The 25,383-nt window shown below is 40.3% G+C and overlaps 1 protein-coding gene across 1 annotated transcript; it reads left to right on the forward strand.

Moving 5' to 3' along the window:
• Window positions 1-14,283: 14,283 nt before the first annotated feature.
• LOC103007035 (DLA class II histocompatibility antigen, DR-1 beta chain-like) lies at window positions 14,284-24,993 on the forward strand. Its single transcript, XM_057554019.1, has 6 exons — window positions 14,284-14,455; window positions 19,981-20,250; window positions 22,476-22,757; window positions 23,511-23,621; window positions 24,102-24,125; window positions 24,429-24,993. Exons 1-6 carry the CDS (start codon window positions 14,356-14,358, stop codon window positions 24,440-24,442), a joined length of 801 nt encoding a protein of 266 aa, XP_057410002.1. The 5' UTR covers window positions 14,284-14,355; the 3' UTR covers window positions 24,443-24,993.
• Window positions 24,994-25,383: the final 390 nt, after the last annotated feature.

The following is a 25,383-nucleotide window of genomic DNA, read 5'->3' on the forward strand; positions in this document are numbered from 1 at the left end:
TTTGATTTTCCCTTCATTTGTCTGTGCAACCAGAGTTGGGATAGTAGATCTCATTCACAGTCCCCATCTCTTCTAGGTCAGGAACAGCAGGGAGATACCAGCATCATAGCTTTTTCTTTGTGCTTTTTAATCATAGCCAGGGACTTCCTACATAGGTATGAAAAGTCAGGCATCATATCTCTATCAAAACGCCTATCTCCTCCAATCCTCACTCCACACTTTGCTTTACTCTGCAAATACTCTTTCCTCGCTAACCACTTAATCATGTCCTAATTCATTCCACTAAAGGATATTTTTGGCTTTTATTATCAATATCTAACTTAGTCATTCTGTCCTTTCCTGATTTCTACCCAAGACTTTAAATAAGACCTTCTGGTCAGATGTATCTGCTGGAGATAAGTGATGCTGCCTCATTCTTTATCCCTATTGGTTATAGGAAAAAAAAAAACCCAGACAGTTATCTGAGGAAGGATGTGGTTTTTCCAGCAAATCTTTCTCTTTCTCTTTCTTTCTCCAAAATGTCTCCCTCAGAAGGAAAGAACCAACTCCCAGGCTGATAAAAGGGATGATCTTTCTATCTCCAAAAGGAAAGAGAAGATACTTCTAAAAGATCTCATGTTCCTCCCTTATTCATCAAATATCAGTTTTTTATATTATACATGTTTAGGAGTCCTATATTGTTTATTCCTACTGTCATCACACTAATCTCTTTGCCCAACCCCTCATAACTAACCTTGGGTTGCTGAAAGTTTTCCTAGTTAATATTTTTTTCTAACCTCATTCCCATCTTTCTAAAAGATGTAATTTTACCATTTTTACAATGACTTACCTAGCATAGTTTAACTCTGCATATCCACTCTCTCATATTGCCCAACATTATTTAGGTAGGATTACAATTCTGTCAAAAAGGACTCTTCACCATCTACTGCCTCCTGACCACTCCCTCCCTCCTACACATATGATTTCACTGTGGTTCCTATTCCCCCGATGTCTCTAAACAACCCGAAACATAACCCCTTCCTCTATGTTCTAAGTCTCACTTCCTCCAGAACTCACGTCTCTACAAATGCTTCCTTGTTATTGTAAATTTTGGTTTTAATTATTTTGTTGTATCAATTTGTGTTTTGATTGTTTTCTTTTAATAGATGTTTCTACTGTAGATCTTGTAACATTGTTTTCCTTTAATTTTATATTTCTATCTTTATTGTGGGTTCTAGTTTTCTTAAAAGTACGATCTAAATCATATATATCTTTTCATCCCTAGCATGTGGCTCCAACAATTTCTCCTACATAGACACAGAAAACTATTTCTTCCTAGAAAATGAGAGGATGAACTGACTAGTGACCAAGGGTGAACCAGTCCCAGGATCATGTCCCAGATGATACTCTGTGCTCCTTATTTCATAATTTATTATTAATCACAAAAGATTTTCTGGATGCTTACTCTTTGGGTCTTTTGAATGTCCTTTATTCTACTTTCTCCCAGTCCTCAATATATCCACAGAAGGTCTCATCAAAACTGTATTCTGATATTCTATAGAATTACCTATTTCAGACCCTCTTGAGATTGATCTCTCATCTCCTCATTCTCCTGTACCAAATGCTGGAGTCCATGAAGTGCAAAGGGGCTAGTGTTAGCCGTGTGCTTATTTTGGGCCTCTGGTCAGGAGCTTTCCTAGAATATCCTGTGGGAATCAGTAGCCTCGTCCCAGTGTTTTCCCGTTATTTTCCCATTATTCACTATCCCTATTTAATGCTGCTGCTGAGGTATTTCTTCTTTTCTGGACTAGACTTTAGTAATCCTGGCCCATGGCACTATCTTGGTTCACTCTCCATATCTTATTGTCCTTCTGTGGCTCACATGTGCTACTTCCTGTGAAGCATCTGTGCTCTTGGTCACAGAACACAATGCTCAGCTTTTCCCCCAGGTCCTATTCCTTCTCCCAAACATTTGCATTTAAAGAAATGTTTCTTCTCTATCTCCCTTTTCTACACTTACCTTCTTTTATCTGCCCTCGTATGCACAAAAATATTTCCAGTTCTCTTGGGACCTTTCATGAAAAAAAAATGCTGAGGCAGTCCAAGATGCCCATGTAGGAAGACCCTGAACTCACCTCCCATGAACACACCGAATCTACCACTCCATATGAAACAGTTTCCTCTGAAAAAGACCTGAAAACTAGCTGAGCAGCTACTTCACGTTGCAGACAAGAAAAGGGCCACATGGAGGTGGGTAGGAGAGGCTGAGACAAGGTCTCGCCATAAACCCCAACCCTGACACAGCAACCGTAACAGGGAGGGAACCCACAGGCCTAGAGCTTCTTTCTGAGAAGCAAAGTGTTCGTACCTCAATAAGGCATCCAACTTTTAGGGCCTGTACCTGACAGACAATCCTCTAAAACATCTGGCTTTGAGTACCAACAAGACCTGTGGGGCAGTGGCAAACTGAGAAGACACCCTTAAAGGGCTTATGCACAGGTTCACGTGGCCAGGGTCTAACACAGACGCAGTCATTTCAAAAAGGGCCCAGACTTTACTGAAAAAGATTTATTGCTAATCTTTTTTTTTTTAACATCTTTATTGGAGTATAATTGCTTTACAATGGTGTGTTAGTTTCTGCTGTATAACAAAGTGAATCAGCTATATGTATACGTATATCCCCATATCCCCTTCCTCTTGCGTCTCCCTCCCACACTCCCTATCCCACCCCTCTAGGTGGTCACATGTCTTAAAGCTTTGGCTGGAGGTGCAGAAGCCTGTTGGGTTACTCTTGGGGACAGAAGCATGGGCCAGCACCATTGTTGAGCTCTCCCTCTGCCTTGCTAAAGCTGGTAGGCACCATATATATATTTTCCCTCAGGAAGTGCCATCTTCATGCCCTGCCTCTGCCACTCTCCATAGTGCCAGTATCTCCCGAGGGGAGCTCTTACACATGTCTGGTGCTCCAGTTTGTACAACTATGGCCAGGAAACACCTCTACATTGTCTGGCTCTGGTGGCCATCAGGGCTTATGCTCACAGGTCCCACAGGACGGTAACCAACAGAGAGATTTCTTAACCAGCTCCCACCCTCAGGGCACAGCAAGAGGCAACAGACTCAGGAGCTGAGTCTTTATGTGAAAGAAGCCTGTATGTTTATCATCATGGCTTCGGCCTGAGGGGCAGGGTTTTAAAATTAAACACACATCAAAGGGCTAACTGTAAACCTTTCCAAAGACCTCAAAACTCAGGCACTATCTTGCACTCTTCCTCTGCCACACTCCAGAGTGCCAGTATCTCTTGGAGGGGAGCTCTTACACATGTCTGGTGCTCTGGTTTCTCATCTGGTTCCCTGGCTTTTGTAGCTGTAACTCAGGAGACACCCTTTCATCTCTTGGCTCTGCTAGGGGGACTTGTGTTCCAGGTTCCTATGGGACTGTAACAATCAGAGACAGTTCTTGAGGGGCTACCACCCCCAGGGTACTACACACACACCAGACTGAAACGTACCCCAGCCTTTTTATGGAAAAGGCCTATTTTCTTATCCTGGACCTTCAGCCTTAGGGGCAAGCTTCAGGTTTGGTCCCCATCTAGAGGTTATGGATATGCTCTCAGGGAATGTAGGCCTGGGGATGCCATCTTTGCACTCTTCCTCTGCCTTGCTACAGATCTCCCAGAAAGGGAGCCCTGATTTTTGTGACTGTTGCTCAGGAGGCACCTCCAGTTCACCTGGTCTGATGGCCAGCAGAGCTTAGCTTGTGGTCCTACAGGACTATATATATTTGCATACTTTAAAAGCTGCTACCTGAGGGTCTGACTTCCAATCGGTCTGAATCTAGGTGCTGATTCAGATCCCCCCACTGGGACACTGGCAGGACTTGGCACACCCTCAACTACTGAGAGCTGTAAAAATATAATAGGCTGTTTAGAAATCACAAAGGTTTGAGAGACAGCCAAGAGCTAGGATAAGGTTGAACCATAAACTTCATCTCCTACCCAAAGCTACTTCTTCCAGACTGGGAGAGGTAGATGATGATTAACTGATAGTCTCAATAGATGCAGAAAAGGTATTGGGCGAAATTCAACATCCATTTATGATAAAAACTCTTAACAAAGCGGGAATAGAAGGAACGTACCTTCACAGAATAAAGGCCATATATGACAAGCCCACAGCTAACATCATATTCAATGGTGAAAATCTGAGAGTTTCTCCTCTAGGAGCAGAAACAAGACAAGAATGCCGATAGTCACCACTTTTATTCAACATAGTACTGGAAGTCTTAGCCAGAGCAATTAGGCCAGGAAAAAAAAGTCATCCAAATAGGAAAGGAAAGTAACACTCTCACTATTTGCAGATGACATAATTTTATATATAGAAATCGCTAAAGACACCACCAAAAATTGTTAGAATTAATAAATAAATTCAGTACAGTGGCAGGATACAAAATCAATACACACAAATATATTGCATTTTTATACTAATAACAAACTATCAGTAAGAGAAATTAAGAAAACAATCTATTTATGGTTTTTACTAGAGAAACAATTGACCTATCACCAGCTGATGGCTACCATGGTTACCACAGGGGAGTTCTGCACCTTCTGTCTAATGGCTATTGTATATGGCTTTAGGGCTATAGAAGGCTTTTCACGCCACTGGGATGGCTCGTGGCCCCTGTTTGGAGGATGCTGCTATAATGATTAACGGTAACAAAACTGCCTTTGAGTTTAATGGCTGTTTCTTTTCATTTTGACCACATCTACCATTGTAAAAAGATGAGAACATTGTGGCCCAGTTCCTCTGGGGTAGTTTTATAACATAAATATTATTAAAATATATGATCTGCAGAGCTACATGTTTTAGGTGGAAAAAGAAATTGAAGATGATTCCTGAAGACAACTCTCAACTTCAGACTTTCCATGGGAGCTGAGACCAGAGGTGCATCTTGATGGATTTACCCAAAGGATTTCCTTTTATATAAGGCCTCTTAACACAGGAAACCCTTTATTACTATCCTACTGTCCATATTAGAAATCTTTCTTTGGGTGTGGTTTTGGGGATAATATTTAGGGCACAGTAAGGGATAATGATATACCTACCAAGGATGTTTTTCATTGTTCTGATTAGGGTATATGGCAAGCTGATGTTTACTGTGTTAAACTCATGCAGAGACCCTTAGAAAACACCTTAAGGACTAAATGACAGAAACCTGCTTTCTAGTGGAACTCGATGCATCTCTCACAAAGGTAACAGGGACATGAAGATATTTGAAGTTTTGCATTTCAAGAACATTGTCACTGACCTCTCTGGAGACTATATCAGACTGCAATTCTCAAAAGTTTCTGAGTTTCTACCTAGGTGTAAATTATAAACTTGAGGTCTACTACAGAGAGGATTGTCATGATCAGTTTGTGCCCCAAGAGATCAGCCTGAATTGTGCCAAATTTCCTGATTTTATTTTTGGTAAGTTTGTACAGCCACAATTTCCAACACTTCGTGGTTGGGAAACCTGTGGAGAGTCTGAGAACATCTCTTCATTATTCCAAGAAGTTTCTATTTGGACTTCACAGGTGATATCATAACACTGATCTGCCAGAGTTGTGCCAAAGATTCCCGAATGTCACAAGTTAGTAGCAACGTTTTCTGTTTTTTGTTTTTTTTGCCTACTTGAACATTCCTGAAACTAGAATTTTACAACTTACTTAACAGTTCAAATCTTTATCATGTTAGTGCTTCTATCATTAACTAATAGACAGGGAAAATACAGGTTCCCTTAGAAGCTGATCCAGGCAAAAACTTCAGTGAATTGTCCATAGAGGAGCATAACAGGAAGTTCCATTTTTGTAGTCTGAAGTAACATGGCTATAAAATTATAGGTGAATCAAGAAACAAGAATCATCTCAAATAAACAACCTAAGCTTACACCTAAAGCAATTAGAGAAAGAAATACAAAAAACCCCCAACGTTAGCAGAAGGAAAGAACTCATAAAGATCAGATCAGAAATAAATGAAAAAGAAATGAAGGAAACAATCGCAAAGATCAATAAAACTACAAGCTGGTTCTTTGAGAAGATAAACAAAATTGATAAACCATTAGCCAGACTCATCGAGAAAGAAAGGGAGAAGACTCAAATCAGTAGAATTAGAAATGAAAAAGGAGAACTAACAGTTGACGGGGCAGAAATACAAAGGATCATGAGAGATTACTACAAGCAACTATATACCAATAAAACGGACAACCTGGAAGAAATGGACAAATTCTTAGCAAAGCACAACCTTCCGAGACTGAACCAGGAAGAAATAGAAAATATCAAGAGACCAATCACAAGCACTGAAATTGAGACTGTGATGAAAAATCTTCCAACAAACAAAAGCCCAGGACCAGATGGCTTCCCAGGTGAATTCTATCAAATATTTAGAGAAGAGCTAACACCCATCCTTCTCAAGCTCTTCCAAAATATAGCAGAGGGAGGAACACTCCCAAACTCATTCTACAAGGCCACCAACACCCTGATACCAAAGCCAATAGAGATGTCACAAAGAAAGAAAACTACAGGCCAATACCACTGATGAACATAGATGTGAAAATCCTCAACAGAATACTAGCAAATAGAATCCAACAGCACATTAAAAGGATCACACACCATGATCAAGTGGGGTTTATCTCAGAAATGCGAGGATTCTTCAATATATGCAAATCAATCAATGTGATAATCCATATTAACAAACTGAAGGAGAAAAACCATATGATCATCTTAATAGATGCAGAAAAAGCTTTTGACAAAATTCAACAGCCATTTATGATAAAAACCCTCCAGAAAGTAGGCATAGAGGGAACTTACCTCAACATAATGAAGGCCATATATGACAAACCCACAGCCAACATCATTCTCAATGGTGAAAAACTGAAACCATTTCCTCTAAGATCAGGAACAAGACAAGGTTGTCCACTCTCACCACTATTACTCAACATAGTTTTGGAAGTTTTAGCCATGGCAATCAGAGAAGAAAAAGAAATAAAAGGAATCCAAATCAGAAAAGAAGAAGTAAAGCTGTCACTGTTTGCAGATGACATGATACTATACATACAGACTCCTAAAGATGTTACCAGAAAACTACTAGAGCTAATCAATGAATTTGGTAAAGTAGCAGGATATGAAATTAATGCAAAGAAATCTCTTGCATTCCTATACACTAATGATGAAAAATCTGAAAGAGAAATTAAGGAAACACTCCCATTTACCATTGCAACAAAAAGAATAAAATACCTAGGAATAAACCTACCTAAGGAGACAAAAGACCTGTATGCAGAAAACTATGACACTGATTGATGAAAGAAATTAAAAATGATACAAACAGATGGAGAGAGATACCATGTTCCTGGATTAGAAGAATTAACTTTGTGAAAATGACTATACTACCCATAGCAAGCTACAGATTCATTGCAATCCCTATCAAACTACCAATGGCATTGTTCACAGAACTAGAACAAAAAATTTCACAATTTGTATGGAAACACAAAAGACCCCGAATAGCCAAAGCAATCTTAAGAAAGAAAAACAAAGCTGGAGGAATCAGGCTCCCAGACTTCAGACTATACTACAAAGTTACAGTAATCAAGACAGTGTGGTCCTGGTACAAAAACAGAAATATAGATCAATGGAACAGGATAGAAAGCCCAGAGATAACCCACGCAGATATGGTCACCTTACTTTTGACAAAGGATGCAAGAATATACAATGGAAAAACGACAGCCTCTTCAATAAGTGATGCTGGGAAAACTGGACAGCTACATGTAAAAGAATGAAATTAGAACACTCCCTAACACCACACTCAAAAATAAACTCAAAATGGATTAAAGACCTAAATGGAAGGCCAGACACTATCAAACTCTTAGAGGAAAACATAGGCAGAACACTCTATGACATAAATCACAGCAAGATCCTTTATGACCCACCTCCTAGAAAAATGGAAATAAAAACAAAAATAAACAAATGGGACCTAATGAAACTTAAAAGCTTTTGCACAGCAAAGGAAACCATGAACAAGATGAAAAGACAACCCTCAGAATGGGAGAAAATATTTGCAAAGGAAGCAACTGACAAAGGATTAATCTCCAAAATATACAAGCAGCTCATGCAGCTCAATATCAAACAAACAACCCAATCCAAAAATGGGCAGAAGACCTAAATAGACATTTCTCCAAAGAAGATATACGATTGCCAACAAACACATGAAAGGATGCTCAACATCACTAATCATTAGAGAAATGCAAATCAAAACTACAATGAGGTATCACCTTACACCAGTCAGAATGGCCATCATCAAAAAATGTACAAACAATAAATGCTGGAGAGGGTGTGGAGAAAAGGGAACCCACTTGCACTGTTGCTGGGAATGAAAATGGATATGGCCACTATGGAGAACAGTATGGCGGTTCCTTAAAAAACTAAAAATAGAACTACCATACGACCCAGCAATCCCACTACTGGGCATATACCCAGAGAAAACCATAATTCAAAAAGAGTCATGTACCACAATGTTCATTGCAGCTCTGTTTACAATAGCCAGGACATAGAAGCAACCTAAGTGTCTATCGACAGATGAATGGATAAAGAAGATGTGGCACATATATACAATGGAATATTACTCAGCCATAAAAAGAAAAGAAATTGAATTATTTGTAGTGAGGTGGATGGACCTAGAGACTGTCCTACAGAGTGAAGTAAGTCAGAAAGAGAAAAGCAAATACTGTATGCTAACACATATATATGGAATCTAAAAAAAAAAAAAAAAATGGTTTGGAAGAACCTAGGGGCAGGACAGGAATAAAGCCGCAGATGTTGAGAATGGAGTTGAGGACACGGCGATGGGGAAGGGTAAGCTGGGATGAAGTGAGAGAGTGGCATGGACTTATATATACTACCAAATATAAAATAGATAGCTAGTGGGAAGCAGCCGCATAGCACAGGGAGATCAGCTCTGTGCTTTGTGACCACCTAGAGGGGTGGGATAGGGAGGATGGGAGGGCAACGCAAGAGGGAGGAGATATAGGGTTATATGTATATGTATAGCTGATTCACTTTGTTCCAAAGCAGAAACTAACACCCCATTGTAAAGCAATTATACTCCAATAAAGATGTTAAAAAAAAAAGAATTATAGGTGAAACTACTATGGTCAAATTAGAGATACTGTAGTTAATAACAGCAATAGCATTGAAGAAAATGTTAATAGTTAAAAGATTTTAGCGTTTAACTCCTGTTCAGAGTGGAAAATAAACTAACAACTATGTATTTTGCCTAGGAAGCAGAACCAATTTCTGTAGGACTAATTCTTGTTAGGCCTTTGTGTTTTTCATACCTTACAATTCATAAAAGCAGCAAGTATTTCTCATTTCTGGAGAAGCTGATTATTGCTCATAGTCATTGTGCTATCTTCTGCTTTGGTAATTAGATAGATTTTTCCTCTGGTTAATAATGTAGCCATGGTGTAGATAATTTTTTTTTTATTAACTGGCCCCTTTGTTTTTATTTTAACACATGACCATACTCCTTTCTCCTCTGAAAGTTTTTGTTTTGCTTTGTTTTGTTTTTGTGTTTTTAAGACCAGGTCCCATATTCTGAACTATAGAGGCTGATAGGCCATTTTTTACACCCAGATTATCTTTAGCATCTCTAGGTGGATGTGTAATAGCAACAAGTTTTCCTATTTTATCTCGCATAAATATGGATGCTAGCAACAATTTGTGAGGGTCATATGCTTCAATATTCTCAAAATTGGTCTACAATATTGAAAGAATTGATTCATTTGACAGGCACACAATGTAGAAAGAGATGTCAATACAGAGGGAGTAGCTCCTTCTCTCACTGTGAAAGAATAATTACTAGTAAGTTTACTTTTTGAGGGTAGAAACTTGTTTATCTATAAGAATGGACCAATAGCAGAAGAACTGTTGAAAGATTTTTTTAATATATTTTGAATAAAGCAGACAACATTCCAGACACACACCTGGAATCACTAGCTAGTTGCCAGTGGAAAAGCAAAGTGAAAGTTTGAAAAATAATCTGGCCAGTATTTGTACTGGATAAAGAGGTGGCTACAACACAATTAACACAAGATCTAGATCAAAGAGAAAGAAAACTAAAACTCTTCCTACATACAACATTAAAGGATGGGCCTATGAAAATTCCAGTTGTCTATCTGTGACGACTCAATTGCAAACATTCTGGGTTTTTTTTTTTTTTTTTTTTTTTAATTTATTTTTGGCTGTGTTGGGTCTTCGTTTCTGTGCAAGGGCTTTCTCTAGTTGCGGCAAGCGGGGGCCACTCTTCATCGCGGTGCGCAGGCCTCTCACTCTCGCGGCCTCTCTTGTTGCGGAGCACAGGCTCCAGACCCGCAGGCTCAGTAGTTGTGGCTCATGGGCCCAGTTGCTCCGCGGCATGTGGGATCTTCCCAGACCAGGGCTCGAACCCGTGTCCCCTGCATTAGCAGGCAGATTCTCAACCACTGCGCCACCAGGGAAGCCCATTCTGGGTTTTTTTAAAGTGCTGTTTTAAAGTTTTATAAAACACAGGTAAGTTGAATCAAAGAATGGCATTGGGAAGTTAAAGAAACCCTGTCAACTGACTTAGATAGCACCATGGTGTAAATACTGGCTCCATCCAAAGTTACTAATGGAGGGGATCCCTGAGACCTAACTGGAGAGGGTCTTGCCAAGCCTGCAGAGGGATGATATGGCCTGTAAATGGCACAGTCTTCTGTTGAGGATACATGTCTTTCATGGTAAGAAAAGATTGGACCTGTTCATCCATTTCTTCTTATTAATAGTTTTTCCTTAGATAAAGGGACCACTGACCTGCTTCTCACTAAGTTCCAGATTAGTGGTGGTAGCTTCTGAAAATTACAGAGAATATATCCAGACTACTCGGACAAGAGAGAGACATTCTATACTAAATGGCTTGCTGATATCTAAGAGCCCACTTTCCCCAGGTGTATTGTGACCTTTCAGGCTTCCCACTCTGTGACAATTGGTAGGACTCAAGACATCCCATAATGCTACAAATTTCAACCTGCCTGTTGTTCAACAAAATTCTGTGCATCTGATGTCACTTGATTGTTCCTAATAGTGTTGTGATTTATTTTTCGTAAAAGCAAGACTATGCTCTCATGCCTCAAGAACAGAGATTAGAACTTTAGTACCAAGAAACATTTTCTTCCAAAAACCAATTTAACTGCCTTTTACTCAGGAAATAGGCCTTTATTTGACACTTGTTTTACATACAAGAGTTGTGCAGAATTTCTTCTCTTGCTTTCAGGGAAGAAGCTCTGCCTTGAGATCACCTGTAAGATACAGTTGTCACCAAAGCAACTTTGGTGACAGTCGCTGCATTATTTCACCCGAACTGTCCTTACGTTGAATCAGTATTGCAGAAAAGAGTGAGATATATAATATTTAAGACAGCACATTTTTGTTACTCATAAATGTATACAACATACAGAATTTAGGTCATAGTCATTGGCTCATTCTTTTTAAAAATAAATTTGCATGATTTGTAAATTGTATGTGAAATTTATCTAAACAAGTTTTGATAGTGTTCTCTTTTACTATATTTCAGTATGTGCTTGATAGAGAACTACTTTTTTTTGGCCATTCCTATTATCCTGTGATATATGGTGAACCTTAGCTTGGCTTTCCCTGATTACCATGTCACAAGTAGTGAATTCTGAGTAAATTATGATTTTCCGTTTGTCAAATTCAACATGATATTCTTTCCCATGGTTGCAACTGCATAACTTCCAATAGCACTAATTATTGTTGGCATCTAGGGACATAGATCCTTCTCAAATCCAGAAACAATGGTGACTTTTACCCAGCCTCTCTAAGAAATGTTGAACTTGCCATATTAATAGAAATATATTTTTCCAAAATAAGGGACATACTATTTATAGTCTCTTCAAAAATGTTCAAACTTGCATTACATTATGCTGAGAAGTCTGAAATAATGATTGAGAACAATAGATTGGATTTAGGAATTTTAAGGCCTCTGTTGTCTTCAATAAGAAGGAGACTTGTGGGGAGCTGTGGGTATCACTACATAAGATCAATGCAAATTTTGTTATTTCCAGAGGAGATTAACAATGCTGATGAAAGGAGTCTTTTAAGTAACTAGAATTGTTACAAGTAGCTGCTTCAATTTATATCAAATGCTGTCATTCATTAAAAGGAGTAGTTTTATTGATACGCATATCTATGCATTAAAGTGACAAAAATAGATTCAATATAAGGGACACTATTCTCTTCAGAAATTGAATGTGAGTTGGTATGGTGTAATGTCCGAGCTTGTGGGGTTTGGAATCACATATAACTTGCTCAATCTGGAGTGTACCATTTACCAGCTTTGCATCCTTGCAAAAGCTGTTTATCTTCCACCCATCATTTTATTATCTCTATCTGTAGGAATGAAAGTGTACTTAAATCACTGAGATGATGTGAGAATTAAATTTTTAAAAGATGTATAAAAAAGCCCTTCTATAATTAATTCATGGTAGAAAGTAAAATGCTTAAATTTGTTCAATAAATTTTAGTAATTTTTATTGTGGCATGGTTGGTACTGTTACAAGAACTATTGAGGTACATAAAGAAGGGCTGCTTATAAGAACTGCAGTGGAGCATGAATTAATGCAGAATTTCAGGATGATAGTTGACTTTTGAATTCCATTCTAAATCTGAGATATTACATTTACATTAATGTGTACTATTTATCTAAAAATAGAATTACATGTTAAATTATATGATTATATCAAAGGATGCAACTCATAGCTTTTCCAAAGTGTTCTATTTCCTGAACATTCTGTAATGTATTCATTAGCAAGGTCTTCTTATATCTTTTCTTAGAATAAAGCAAAAGATGTTGAATAATAAGGAGACACATCCCCAATAAAATGTGGAAATCAAAATGGAACGCAGAAGTAAGGGGTTGAACACATTTTCACATAAAATATTTCTTATTCTAAGGCAGAGTTGCTGTGCCAAAGGGTGACTTTGAGTCCTTTATCCACCTCTCAGCCCCCTGCACATTTTGCTTTGGACAGTTGGCCTTCCCACCTTGTTACATTATGTGCTCTACAAAGGTATCTTCCAGACCCTCCATTCCACATAAATTGTCTCCTCTAAGCCCTTTCTCTAAGTGTTTTCTGGAGGTGCCACTAAACTCAGTGACAGCACCAGAAGACAGACCTGAAAAACCTTTTCACTCAGGTTAAATTATTGACTAACTTTAAGTTTCCTTTAGTTTATCAGGGACATCTCGACCTGTAAGGAGGTACAGACTATTCTCCAATCAACAGCTATAATTCTGTCACATCATCCGTTACCAGGGGATGCTGTTCCTTGAGGAGTCCACAGAATCTTTCAGTATTGAAATAACTGAAAGATCACCGTGCCTTCGTTTCAACTGTAGAGGTTAAGTAACTTCCCCAAATCTACAACACTAGGTTACGGTGCAATAAGGACCGGATTAAAGGTCTCCAAGTTAAATGATTAACTTGCAATCATTTTCTCTCCAGCAGCTCAACTCCTAAACACAATCACACATACATTTGTCAAAATAGCTTTGTCTCAAGCAGAGAGGAATGAATGCTTCTAAAAGGCTCAAACGTGTGACACATCACTGACCAGCATGGAGCTGGCTCACAATAGAGGCTTAGTTAAAATGTTTCAGATGCAGCTGGATCAAACCTCTAAAGCACTAAATTAAAACAATCCTTTTAGGGGGCTTCCCTTCCCTGGTGGCGCAGTGGTTGAGAATTTGCCTACGAATGCAGGGGACACGGGTTCGAGGCCTGGTCTGGGAAGATCCCACATGCCGCAGAGGAACTAAACCCGTGTGCCACAACTACTGAGCCTGCGCGTCTGGAGCCTGTGCTCCGCAACAAGAGAGGCCACGATAGTGAGAGGCCCGCGCACCGCGATGAAGAGTGGCCCCCACTTGCCGCAACTAGAGAAAGCCCTCGCACAGACACGAAGACCCAACACAGCCAAAAAAATAATAATAATAAATGAATAAAAATAAATAAAAATAAAGGAATTCCTTTTAAAAAAAAAATCCAGTGAATTCCCTTTAAAAAAAAAAAAATCTTTTTAGTGGAGGAAATTCTAAGCTTCAGAAGAGGACCTTCCTACTGAATCTCTGACCAGTCACTGATGATGCTTCTCGTCTGTGATGCTGATTGGTTCTCTAACACCGGGATCATCCAATCCAGGAGCAAATACTGAATTCCTTGGTTGGTGTCACTTGGGTGGAGGAGGGTCACAGTACCCATTTGAGTGGGGCTTGCCTGCTCCCCTCACACCCTGTCCTCTCCTGTTCTCCAGCATGGTGTCTCTGTATTTCTCCGGAGGCTCCTGGATGGCAGCTCTGACAGTGATACTGATGGTGCTGAGCCCTCCCCTGGCCTGGGCCAGGGAGACCCAACGTAAGTGTATACCTTGGATGGTGAGCTATCATGGGGTGGGGGAAGGAAGGTACTTAGTTTTGTCACTGTGTCCAGGCCATGTCTCTTAAAAATTGTGATATATTCTTCAGTGACCAGCTATCTTTACCATAGGGATCCCCAATTCCACAACAAAAGGTGTCTAGATATTTGTCCTCTCTATGAGAGCTGCATCAGGGACTTTCATATGTATAAGACATTTATTTTTCTCAATTCTCCTCCAATAAAACCTCCCTAGCCTTGCATCCCATTCTTTCATTGTCTTAAGAGGATTTAGAAATAAAGATAACTCCCCATTTGGCATTTCCCTTTATTATGTTGAGTTATGCCAGGAAAAGGGAAAGTTTCTCTGAGAATTTTATGGGAAATCGCAAGGAATTAGAAAGATCGCTCCTAGAAGATCCTGTGTTATATCCTCAAGAAGACCTGTGATGTTGGTGCCTCTCTCTAATATGTGAGAATGTATCAAAGGGTCTTCCCCCATATCTTTTCTTTCTCCTGAACCCCAATGTTTAAAATGCCTGTATCCCTGCCCTGGAGGTTCTCTGACAGAAGTTGGGATTCGTTTTCTCTCTATTTCTCCTGGGTAAAGCACCCTGGAGCTGAAACGACTCTTAGTAATCCTTAGTACTTGAAATGACTCTTTAGATCAGGAGCATCCATGGGGTGTTCTTTGATGCCTTAAAGAACTTAGGACATCTTCTGAAAACCTGACACAGGTTAGTGTTCACTGTGAATCTATTTTGAATCTTTCTAGATGATCAGTTTCTCCTACATCTCCCCGTTCTTTGGCCCGAGCATATGAGAAGAGATTCAACTAGTAGAGGATAAATTATAGGTTCATCCATTGTGCTGTCTATGTTCCTTAATTAGCCATGTTTGGTTACCTCTCCTTCAAGTTTGTCCCTATTTTTCCCCAGCTATGTCATCAGCATTACTGAAAGTCCCCAACGTTTGCACAGACCCCAGCACTATAATAGATCCATTGGATGAGCTAAAACTTATGAAATTTTCCCTCTTGCTTAAAATCACCTTTTTCTTTCCTGTGAATGCCTCTTACAACTAGTAGAAGAAGAAAGAGGACGTTTGTCTGAATTTGTCACAGAAAGTGGAAGGGATATAATGTGTCATCAGAATAAAAGAGTGTTGGAGCTGGAGCCCCTTCTTGCTTTCCAAGATCCTCACAATAATCAATTCCCCAAACCATGAGTTCATTCATTTAGACCACAAATGTTTATTTGAGCAGCTATTATATACTAGGCTCTGTCTAGACTCAGAATTCTATATGAATAAAAGCTAGAAAAGTCTCAATTATCATGGAACTTACCTAATGACAGGAGAGAAAGATAACAACCCAATTAACAAAGAAAAACATTTCAAAGAGCAGTAAGTGCTCTGAAAAAAATGTATCAGGGCTATGGGACAGAGAAAATGGGATTCACTTGACGTTGGTTCAAGTGGCTAGGGAGGTCTCCCTGAGAAAGTGACCTTTAGTTGAAACATGAGTGATGAGAAGGAGGCAGTTATGTAAAGGGTGCAAGGGAACAGGGAAAGAACAAAGTGTGGAAAGATATCTGCTGTGTTTAAGGGACAGAAAAAGGCTAGAGTGGCTGAAACAGAGCAAGCAAGTTAGCACGTGGAATAAAATGAGATCGGAGAGGAAATCAGGAGCCAAATCATTTTGGCCCTGATGGCTAAGGTAAGATTTTTGAATTTTATTGAAAAAGATATGTGAAGCTACTGAGGGGTTACAAGGAGTGTCAGTTTATGTTTATTAAAAAAACAATTCTAGCTACCATGTGGAGATTGGATTGTACGGATTCATCAGGGAGACCTTTTAGGATCATGGTAGAATTCTCCAGGGAAGACGTGCTTGTGGCCTGATTTAGTGTAGTAGTGACAAAGACAGTAATAAAGAGAAAGGCAACAGATTTGAAATAGATATTTGTATGACTTGTTAATAAATTATATTAGGAAGGGGTAGAAAATTAAGCTTATCCCTCAGGATTTTGTCTTGAATTACTGGAATAAACATAATGGTGCTGTTTATTGAGGTAAGGAAGACTATGGGAGGAAAAACTTTGAGGTGGGTGGTTAGGAATAAAAGTTTTGTTTAAGTTTAAAATGATTTTTTGACATTTTTGTGGAGCTGTCAAGAGGTCAATTGAATTTATGAGACGAATTCAGGGGGAGACCAGGGCTGGAGACATATATGTTGCAGTCATTGACAACTGTGTTAAATTTCAGGAAAGTAGAAGAGGTTGCACATAAAGAAGGAGTGTGGGAGAGCGTAGTAGAAGGCAAAGAGAGGGCCAGGGTCAGTAAGTCAGCAAAGGGGAGTGGGAAGGAGTACCAGGGATAGTGACAAAAACCAAGAGAATGTGATGCAGAGAGTGAGGGAACTTAGATTTTTCAAGGATGGAGAGAGTGGCGATTTGTGGTGAGTATGACAAAGAGGTGGGTGAAATGAGAAAACATGACAGAGAAGTGAGCACTGGGTATGGTGGACCTGGCATTTGCTGTCAGTGGAGTATACAAGACAGGAGCTAGATTGGATCGTTTGAAGAGAGAATGGGAGCTGGAGAACTGAAGAATGGATGACAGATGACTCTTTCGACTAGCTGACCTCAGGGACAGACTGTGCTCTAGCATAAGGGAATCAGCTGGACCTAAAGTATAAAAATAAGAGCCCGATGAGAAGCTGGGAAAACCTGAGAATCAGACGTGTTTAGTTAGTCATCAGCAAGGAAGCATTAGAGTGCCCTTGAATGCCAAGGTTATGCAAAAAAACATTAATTAATGCAGCCAGTATTTATTCATGTCCTAGAATACACCAGTTATTTTACCTTAGGTGGTAATGTTGGAGTAACACACCAAACAAATCTGGCTTCTGTCAACGTGGAGCCTCATAACATTTTACAGCTACTCTGTACCAGGCCTATAAATTTCAGTATGTAATTCTTATAACTATCCTATCATATCTGTAGCAATTAAAAACATATATATCACATGGAAGCAACCTAAGCGTCCATCGACAGATGAATGGCTAAAGAAGATGTGGCACATATATACAATAGAACATTACTCAGCCATAAAAGAAACGAAATTGAGTTATTTGTAGTGAGGTGGATGGACCTAGAGTCTGTCATACAGAGTGAAGTAAGTCAGAAAGAGAAAAACAAATACCGTATGCTAATGCACATATATGGAATCTAAAAAAAAAAAAAAATGCTTCTTATGAACCTAGGGGCAGGACAGGAATAAAGACGCAGATGTAGAGAATGGACTTGAGGACACGGGGCAGGTAAGCTGGGATGAAGTGCGAGAGTGGCGTGGACATATATACACTACCAAATGTAAAATAGATAGCTAGTGGGAAGCAACTGCACAGCACAGGGAGATCAGCTCAGTGCTGTGTGACCACCTACAGGGGTGGGATAGGGAGGGTGGGAGGGAGACGCAAGAGGGAGGGGATATGGGGATATATGTATACATATATCTGATTCACTTTGTTATACAGCAGAGACTAACACAACATTGTAAAGCAATTATACTCCAATAAAGGTGTTAAAAAAACCCAAAAAACAAAAAACATGTATATCTATGGAATCTAAAATTCAAAAAGTTTGAGTTATTTACCCAGTGCCACATTGTTAGTTCTAGAACTTAGATTATATTATCAAGTCTGAGTATATAGAAATTCCCTTTCTTCTAAGTCAGCATACCCCTTTTGTGTTAGATTTATATATACCACATTATTATATATAAAATGTTCTGCTCTTATTTGCTCAAAATGGTAATTAGTGATTATATTAATTGAAGACAATTGCCAAATGATGATGAAGATATTACTTGCTTTCGGAAGTTAAGGAATAGAAAGATCTTGTGAGCTTGCTTTCATAGGGTTATAAAAATAAAAATGTCAATATATTTATTGAGTATTCATTATATGATCAGCACTAGGAAGTGCCACTCTTTAATTTCACACTTAAAAATATACTGTGAGGGATATACTATCATCAGATCTGTTTTGGAGATCAAGAAAAAGGGCTCATGGATGCTAAAACTGACCTAAGTAGAAGAGCTCATGTTCAAATTCAGAAGTTCTGATTCTACAGCTTGGGATTCTAACCCCCATTAGCGGATAGTGGCTTGATTGTGTCTGAATTACTGACAAAATTTCTGATGTTCATATGCACAGTGTGTGTCTTGGGCGTGTGTGTGTGTGTGTGTGTGTGTGTGTGTGTGTGTGTGTGTGTGTGTGTGGAGGGGCGCTGCAAGGGCTGCTAGATCCAATACAAAAGAGACATACCTACTATATAGCACAGGGAACTCTGCTCAATGTTATGTGGCAGCCTGGATGGGAGGGGCGTTTGGGGGAGAACGGATACATGTATATGTAGGGCTGAGTCTCTTTGCTGTGCACCTGAGACTATCACAAGTTGTTAATTGGCTATACTCTTATATAAAATAAAAAGTTAAACAAATAAAATAATAAAATAAAAAATAAGATGTAAATGTATGTTTTTTGTTGTTGTTGACAAAAAAGAGACATTTACATTCATTCTGCATTTATTAGTTGAAAAGTGCATATGTGTTCACACTTCCTGCAGCCTGCCATGGGCATGTGTTAAAGAATACAAAGAAGAAGTATTAAATATCCTCCTCCTTCTGAGGCTACATTAGCAAGTTGGGCTAAGGTTGCCAAATTAAATCCAGGATGCTCAGTTAAATCTGAAGTTCTGATAAACAACAGTAATATATCAAAATCGAAATTTCACTGGGAATCCTGTATTTTTATTTGCTAAATCTGGCAACCTTAAGTTGGAGACGAGAACTGGACAAACAGTGCTAACCATACAAGCTACAGTGAACAGTAACTTCACACTTTTTAATTTTGTAACGTTGGTGTCATGTGTCGATAAGATACTTGAGAATTTCTGAATAGTAAAATAGACCTGGTCTGACCCAGAGTACCCTTCTTTCCACCATCATTTCTAGGTGATGGTCTCTACTTAAAGTCTGGGGACCTGCTCAGTTTTTTGTAAACCGTCTATATGAGAATATCATCTTCTTCTTAGTTTCTCCCCTTCTGAGGAGACTTGACTACAGAAGCAAGTTCTACATCTGGCCAAGGGTGGTAATTTGATGCCTACTTGTATTGTTGGAACTAGGAGACAAAGTTAGAAAATGAAATCGTTGAGGCACGAACAGGAATAAGATGTCTGTGGCTGTAATTTACTACTACAGGTAAGTAGTGGACCAGAGGCAGAGAAATTAAGAATAAAGATGATGTGAAGGATAAACTATGACTTTGCAATTGGTTGGCAAGCAAAGAAATAAATAAGCCTGGGTCCTGAACAAATTAATTTTCCTGGAAAAACAGCTCTTCAGTGGGTCCAGATTCTTAAAAAATATAAATTTCAGTGGGACCAAGATTTTCAACAAATGTAATGTCGGCTGCCGCGTGGGGCTGAGGCCTGACTGAGCGGCGGTGTCTCCCGCAGAGGATTTCCTGTTCCAGTTTAAGGCCTACTGTTACTTCACCAACGGCACGGAGCGGGTGCGGTACGTGACCAGATACATCTATAACCGGGAGGAGTACGCGCGCTTCGACAGCGACGTGGGCGAGTACCGGGCGGTGAGCGAGCTGGGCCGGCCGGACGCCAAGTACTGGAACAGCCAGAAGGACTTCCTGGAGCAGACACGGGCCGAGCTGGACACTGTGTGCAGACACAACTACGGGGTTGGTGAGAGCTTCACGGTGCAGCGGCGAGGTGAGCGCGGGGCTGGGCGGCCAGCGGGCGGGGGGCAGTGCGTGTGGGTGTGTGTTTGAGACAGAGACAGAGACAGGGAGACACAGAGACGGGGACAGAGGAGACTGCGTTCGGGGGGCGGGGGGTGTGTAGGACTGCGAGCAAGTACGAGTTAGGCGGGTTCCTGTTGTCTGGAGACTGTGTGATTTTGTCAGTGACTGTGAGAGGGGACAGAGCGTGTGTGGTGTGGGGAGGCCCGGGAGGGAGGGGAGGTGTGGCGGGAGGGGTGCTGGAGGGAGGCTCCGGGCGTCCTTGGTGGTCCCTGTGGGGGAGGGGAGGGGAGGGGAGGGGGGAGGGGAGGAAACCCCCACTGGGGTGGGCGGTTAGAGATGCGGGAGGGACTTCAAGGTGTCTGTGGTTGGGGGAAGGTTTGGGGGAGGAGAGGTGAGGAAAGTGAAAGGATTGGGAGCCTGTGAGGAGAAGAGTCACAGCGTGCTCTGGGCACACACCCTCTTACTCCTGACACCCCAGAAATAAGTGTGCCCCGTCTGTCTGTGTGCAGGAGCACTTCACTGAGAAAAAGGTGTCAGACTACTTTTTGACAGGTGCGGGCAGGGGAGCCTCTGATCTTCCTGAGACTTCTTCTAGGTCTAAATTTTTCGCCTTTTTTTTTTTTCCCTTAGCCTATATATTTTTACATAGTTGAGATGAGTGTGTAATCAGCTTTTGAATTATAATTATGTTAACACACTGATGTTACTATTTTTATAACGCTAATAGTATTCGAGTAGTTACATAATATTTCTTTTTATAAGTGTAACAATTCACCTCACAATCTCCTTTATCAGATCTTTTTTCAAAGATATATAGTGCCAAGTACTCAGTTTAAAAGTAACATTTTTTATTTTAAATTTATATTTCTTTGATTCCTAAAGTTCTTGAATATCTCTCACATATTTATTGGCCCCTTGTTACTGCTCTAACTATTATTTATTCTCTATTATTTCTGGGGTCCTGGTGTTTTTCTCAGTGATATAGATTCTCTATGCAGCAAAATTAACTCTGTTGATATTTTATTCAGCTTTCTGTCCAGTTCAAGGTTTATATCTTGATTCAGTTTATTATTTTCCATGATAGAAATTTAAACATTTTACTTAATAAAATAAACTGCCAAATTGTTAGGAAAGATTTACCATCAATTTTAAACTTACCATTTTAGAGTATTGTAAAAATGTTTTTCACCAAGTTTCTCCATCATTTAAAAACAATTGTGTTTATTAAGGCTGATACTGTCAGATTGTCTCAGGCGCTAAGCACACATATTTAATGAGTCCCAGACCCTTGCCTGAACTTATGTGTCAGCTTAAAAAGAGAGACAATTGCAAACTGATAACAATTCCAGTAGTAAATTCACTTGTTTTGCAAAGGAGAGGGATTGATTAGCAGAGTTTAATTATAAGAAAATTTTTTTTTAAATAATGACTTTTCTTCCTTCTTTCCTTCTCCTTCAGGACTCATGGGTTTTTTTGGAATTCAACTCAGAGTTAGAGATTCACTTGCGTCTTTCCTTCTTCCTGGGGTAGAACCTTTTCTGAGGTGTTCTAAGGTGTGAGTGCCTGGAGACAGCTTTCCCAGGATTTCATCCTCTGTCGCCACACAGCCCCCCGCCCCGCTAATTTATCCACACTGCTTTGAATCATATATTCTTTCAAATAAAACAAGGGTAATAAATAGCTCTGATATACTGAAGGCTAAATTCCAGTTACGATTTTATATACTTCAGGTTCATTAATCCTCACATAACCCTACGAGGTGAATTAGAATTATTATTCCTTTTTATAGGTGAGAAAGATGAGACACAGAGGAATGGAAAAATTCTCCTGGGATGAATCTGTAAGAGACAGAGCCTGGATTTGAACCCAGGCAACATGAATTCAGAAATGACACTTCTAATTAAATGCCTTGCAAAGATTTGTAAACATGTCAACAATAAATAACTGTTTCATGCAATGGGAAAAAAAGACACACAAGTATCCTCAGCATCTATAAAATCTAATGGGTCCATGCGGTAAGGGTTAAATTAAGGATCATGGTACGAACTCCTAAAGTTGGGCCACATGGCCACCTTTGAGGGAGACCTGCCCAAGGCTGCAGTCTGGGACTGGAGAGTGGATGCAGAAAGGCAGGCAACCAACGAGACTTACTCTGTCTCCCTCACTTATCCCCTCTACCATTTTCTCTCCTAGTGGCGCCTACAGTGACTGTGTATCCTGCAAAGACACAGCCCCTGCAGCACCACAACCTCCTGGTCTGCTCTGTGAATGGTTTCTATCCAGGCCACATTGAAGTCAGGTGGTTCCGGAACGGCCAGGAAGAGGAGGCTGGGGTGGTGTCCACAGGCCTGATCCCTAATGGGGACTGGACCTTCCAGACCATGGTGATGCTTGAAACAGTCCCTCAGAGTGGAGAGGTCTACACCTGCCATGTGGAGCACCCCAGCCGGACGAGCCCTCTCACAGTGGAATGGAGTGAGAAGCTTTCTGGCCTCATAAGTTCCTCACCCACCATGGAGGGGGCTTGCTTACCCCTGAGTGTCAGGTTTCTCCTCTCCCCACAGCATATGTTCATTTGCTCTATTCTCTCCTATCCTTCGGCTTAGGTTAGGAGGGTAGTCATGTGAATATCCTGTGATAGAGATCCTCTGATATTTTTAGATATCCTGTGATAGTTTGTACAAAGACCTGTACCCCCTGAGAAGGCAGTTATGCCTGACAAGCAGAATAGAGGTGTCCCTGTTTTGAGCCTCCCATCTTATCTCAGGTCATGGACACCTCTTTGGCCCTGGGCACCAGTCCCCTTCTTCAGGCTGGGCTCGTACTTCTGACATTGTTGCTCTGAGTTGTTCATTGTGATCTGAGAAGAGGTGTGTCCTCTACGATGCAGGGACCTTCCTGACATGAAGGGAGTCCAACCTCAGCTCTGCCTTTTATTAGCTCTGCCACCCTAGACAAGCTCCTTAACCTCATTGAGTTCCTGGCACTTCACCCTTAAGACGTTGAAGTAGTGGCCTTATGTCAAGGCTGTGATATTTAAATGAGGTTAATTCTCAGTGTGTATCTACTTAGTGTGATTCTTAAACCTCTTTTCCAGAAATGGCCAATTATTCTATTTCTTCCAGGGCAGGCTTTTTTCCCCCATTGCCACACTTCTGAATCTCAGAGTCTCAATTAGAGAAGTAAGAACTGAGGCAAAATATCACTAAAACTAGCTTCTTTTCTCAGGGGCACAGTCTGAATCTGCTCAGAGCAAGATGATGAGTGGAATCGGAGGCTTTGTTCTGGGTCTGCTCTTCCTTGGGGTGGGGCTGTTCATCTACTTCAGGAATCAGAAAGGTAAGGAGCCTGTTGGCAGCTGAGCCTCCCCACAGACTTTTGGGGGAAGAAATATGACTTTGCTCAGTTAGTTCTCTGTATATCAATGACCCTGTGTAAAGTCTTTCTTTGCTTAGTTGACCTCAAATTTCCTGAAAATCCAGAAATTGACAGTCCACGGTTAGCTACGGTTAAAATGTAAGAGGTGATGGCCTGCAGAGATAAGAAAAATGTTTAACATGCTTGGAGATTTTGGGTGGAGATCCTGGGGCAAATGCAGGAAGAGACACTAAGACTGATGAAGTTATACTGGATTTGTGTGACAGAAGCTTCGTAGCTTACCAGCTCTCAGTGTCTGCTCTCCTCCCTGCCCTGGCATCATGTGATTAGGTTGTGGTATTAGGGGAATGTGAGGTGGGGGTCGGGGGTTGGGAACATTGTGTCTGGGGACAGATTAACCTCCATATATTTTAAGTATATATCTTCCCTTCTCTTTCCCAGGACACTCTGGACTTCAGCCAACAGGTAATGCTCTTTAACTCTCTTTTAGAGACTTAGTCTCCCTTGAACAGATGGTAGAGGTGACAAGACAGGTGACAGAAATAATGGGAAAGACCTTGGATCTGACTTTGGATCAGGCAGTTTCCACTAAAGCTTCTTCTCTCCACTAAACAGAAGGCCTGTGCTCTGAAGTAACTTTGGCTCAGGGAGACTTAAGAATTTGTTTTCCTTCTTAATTCAATGCTTTAACATGAGACCCTGAAAGAGGAGAAAAAAACTGCTTGCAGAGTTAGATCTGGAAACAACCCTCTCCTCTGTCTGTTGCAGGACTCCTGAGCTGAAGGGAGGATGGTGACACTCAAGCAAAAACCTTCTGTCCCGGCTTCTTCGCAGCATGAAAATGTTTCCTGCTTTGCTGTAATTCTTCCACAACGATAGTACTTCTCAGGCTCTAGTTTGCTCTTGGTTGAGTGACCCTGCAGAAAATGTCCTTCTTGATGGCTTCCTCAGCCCCTATCCTTGACCTGGAAGTCCCCAATATTGATCGCAATACCTTATCTTCATTTTTTCCTGGTCCCTTTTGTTTTTAACCTTTACTGCCTCCTGTGCATCTGAACTCATCTTCTGCCCACTTTTCTTTTTAAAGTCTTTCTCAAATAAATATGGATGAAAATCATCTGCTTCATACAGTTCCAAGGAAGGAAGTAGAAAGAAAGGAAAAAAGGAGAATTGCATCATATAACAATAATGGTTTTCATTAACATTACTGAAATTTGGTCACTTGGGGATCTGAAAGATTTCCTTGCTTCCTTCCCTGTTTTTTTCTTGGGTTTTCTGTATTCTCTAATTAGGAATGTTTTCCTGAACTAGAATAAAAACCTTGTTGAACCCATTTCATGGTTGTCTCCTACATCTTTGCATTCTCAAAGACAAGCATGCAAGTTTCTTCACACCATGGGATACAGAAAGGGGCAAAAAATATAAGAAATACAGGTGACTTGTAAGGATGTGATGCCCTGACAATTTTTGTAATCATGTTCTTTTTTCTCTTTTTCCCTGTTTTTTTTTTTTGTTTTTTTTGAAGAAAATATCTAATCCTGGGTACTTCGTGAACTCCTCTTTTATTAGACTAATGGTGGGCTTCAACACTTCAGCCTTTTACTGTCTCTCAGATAAAAGGCAGTGGCATGCCGGCTCTTTGGCTGAGATGCATTCTTCCCCATAAATAGGGTTCAGAAGGCCTTCAGGAAAAAGCCGAAACTATTGGAAAAGGTACATTTCT

The sequence above is a fragment of the Balaenoptera acutorostrata genome, chromosome 10 (assembly GCF_949987535.1).
Source record: "Balaenoptera acutorostrata chromosome 10, mBalAcu1.1, whole genome shotgun sequence".
In the NCBI taxonomy this organism is placed as follows: domain Eukaryota; kingdom Metazoa; phylum Chordata; class Mammalia; order Artiodactyla; family Balaenopteridae; genus Balaenoptera; species Balaenoptera acutorostrata.

Bases quoted from the DNA above. Each gene is read 5' to 3' on its own strand.
- LOC103007035 (XM_057554019.1), top strand. From the start codon at position 14,356: ATGGTGTCTCTGTATTTCTCCGGAGGCTCCTGGATGGCAGCTCTGACA. The intron at 22,758-23,510 runs GTGAGAAGCTTT...TTCTTTTCTCAG, and splicing joins CCCTCTCACAGTGGAATGGA to GGGCACAGTCTGAATCTGCT. The intron at 23,622-24,101 runs GTAAGGAGCCTG...TCTCTTTCCCAG, and splicing joins CTACTTCAGGAATCAGAAAG to GACACTCTGGACTTCAGCCA.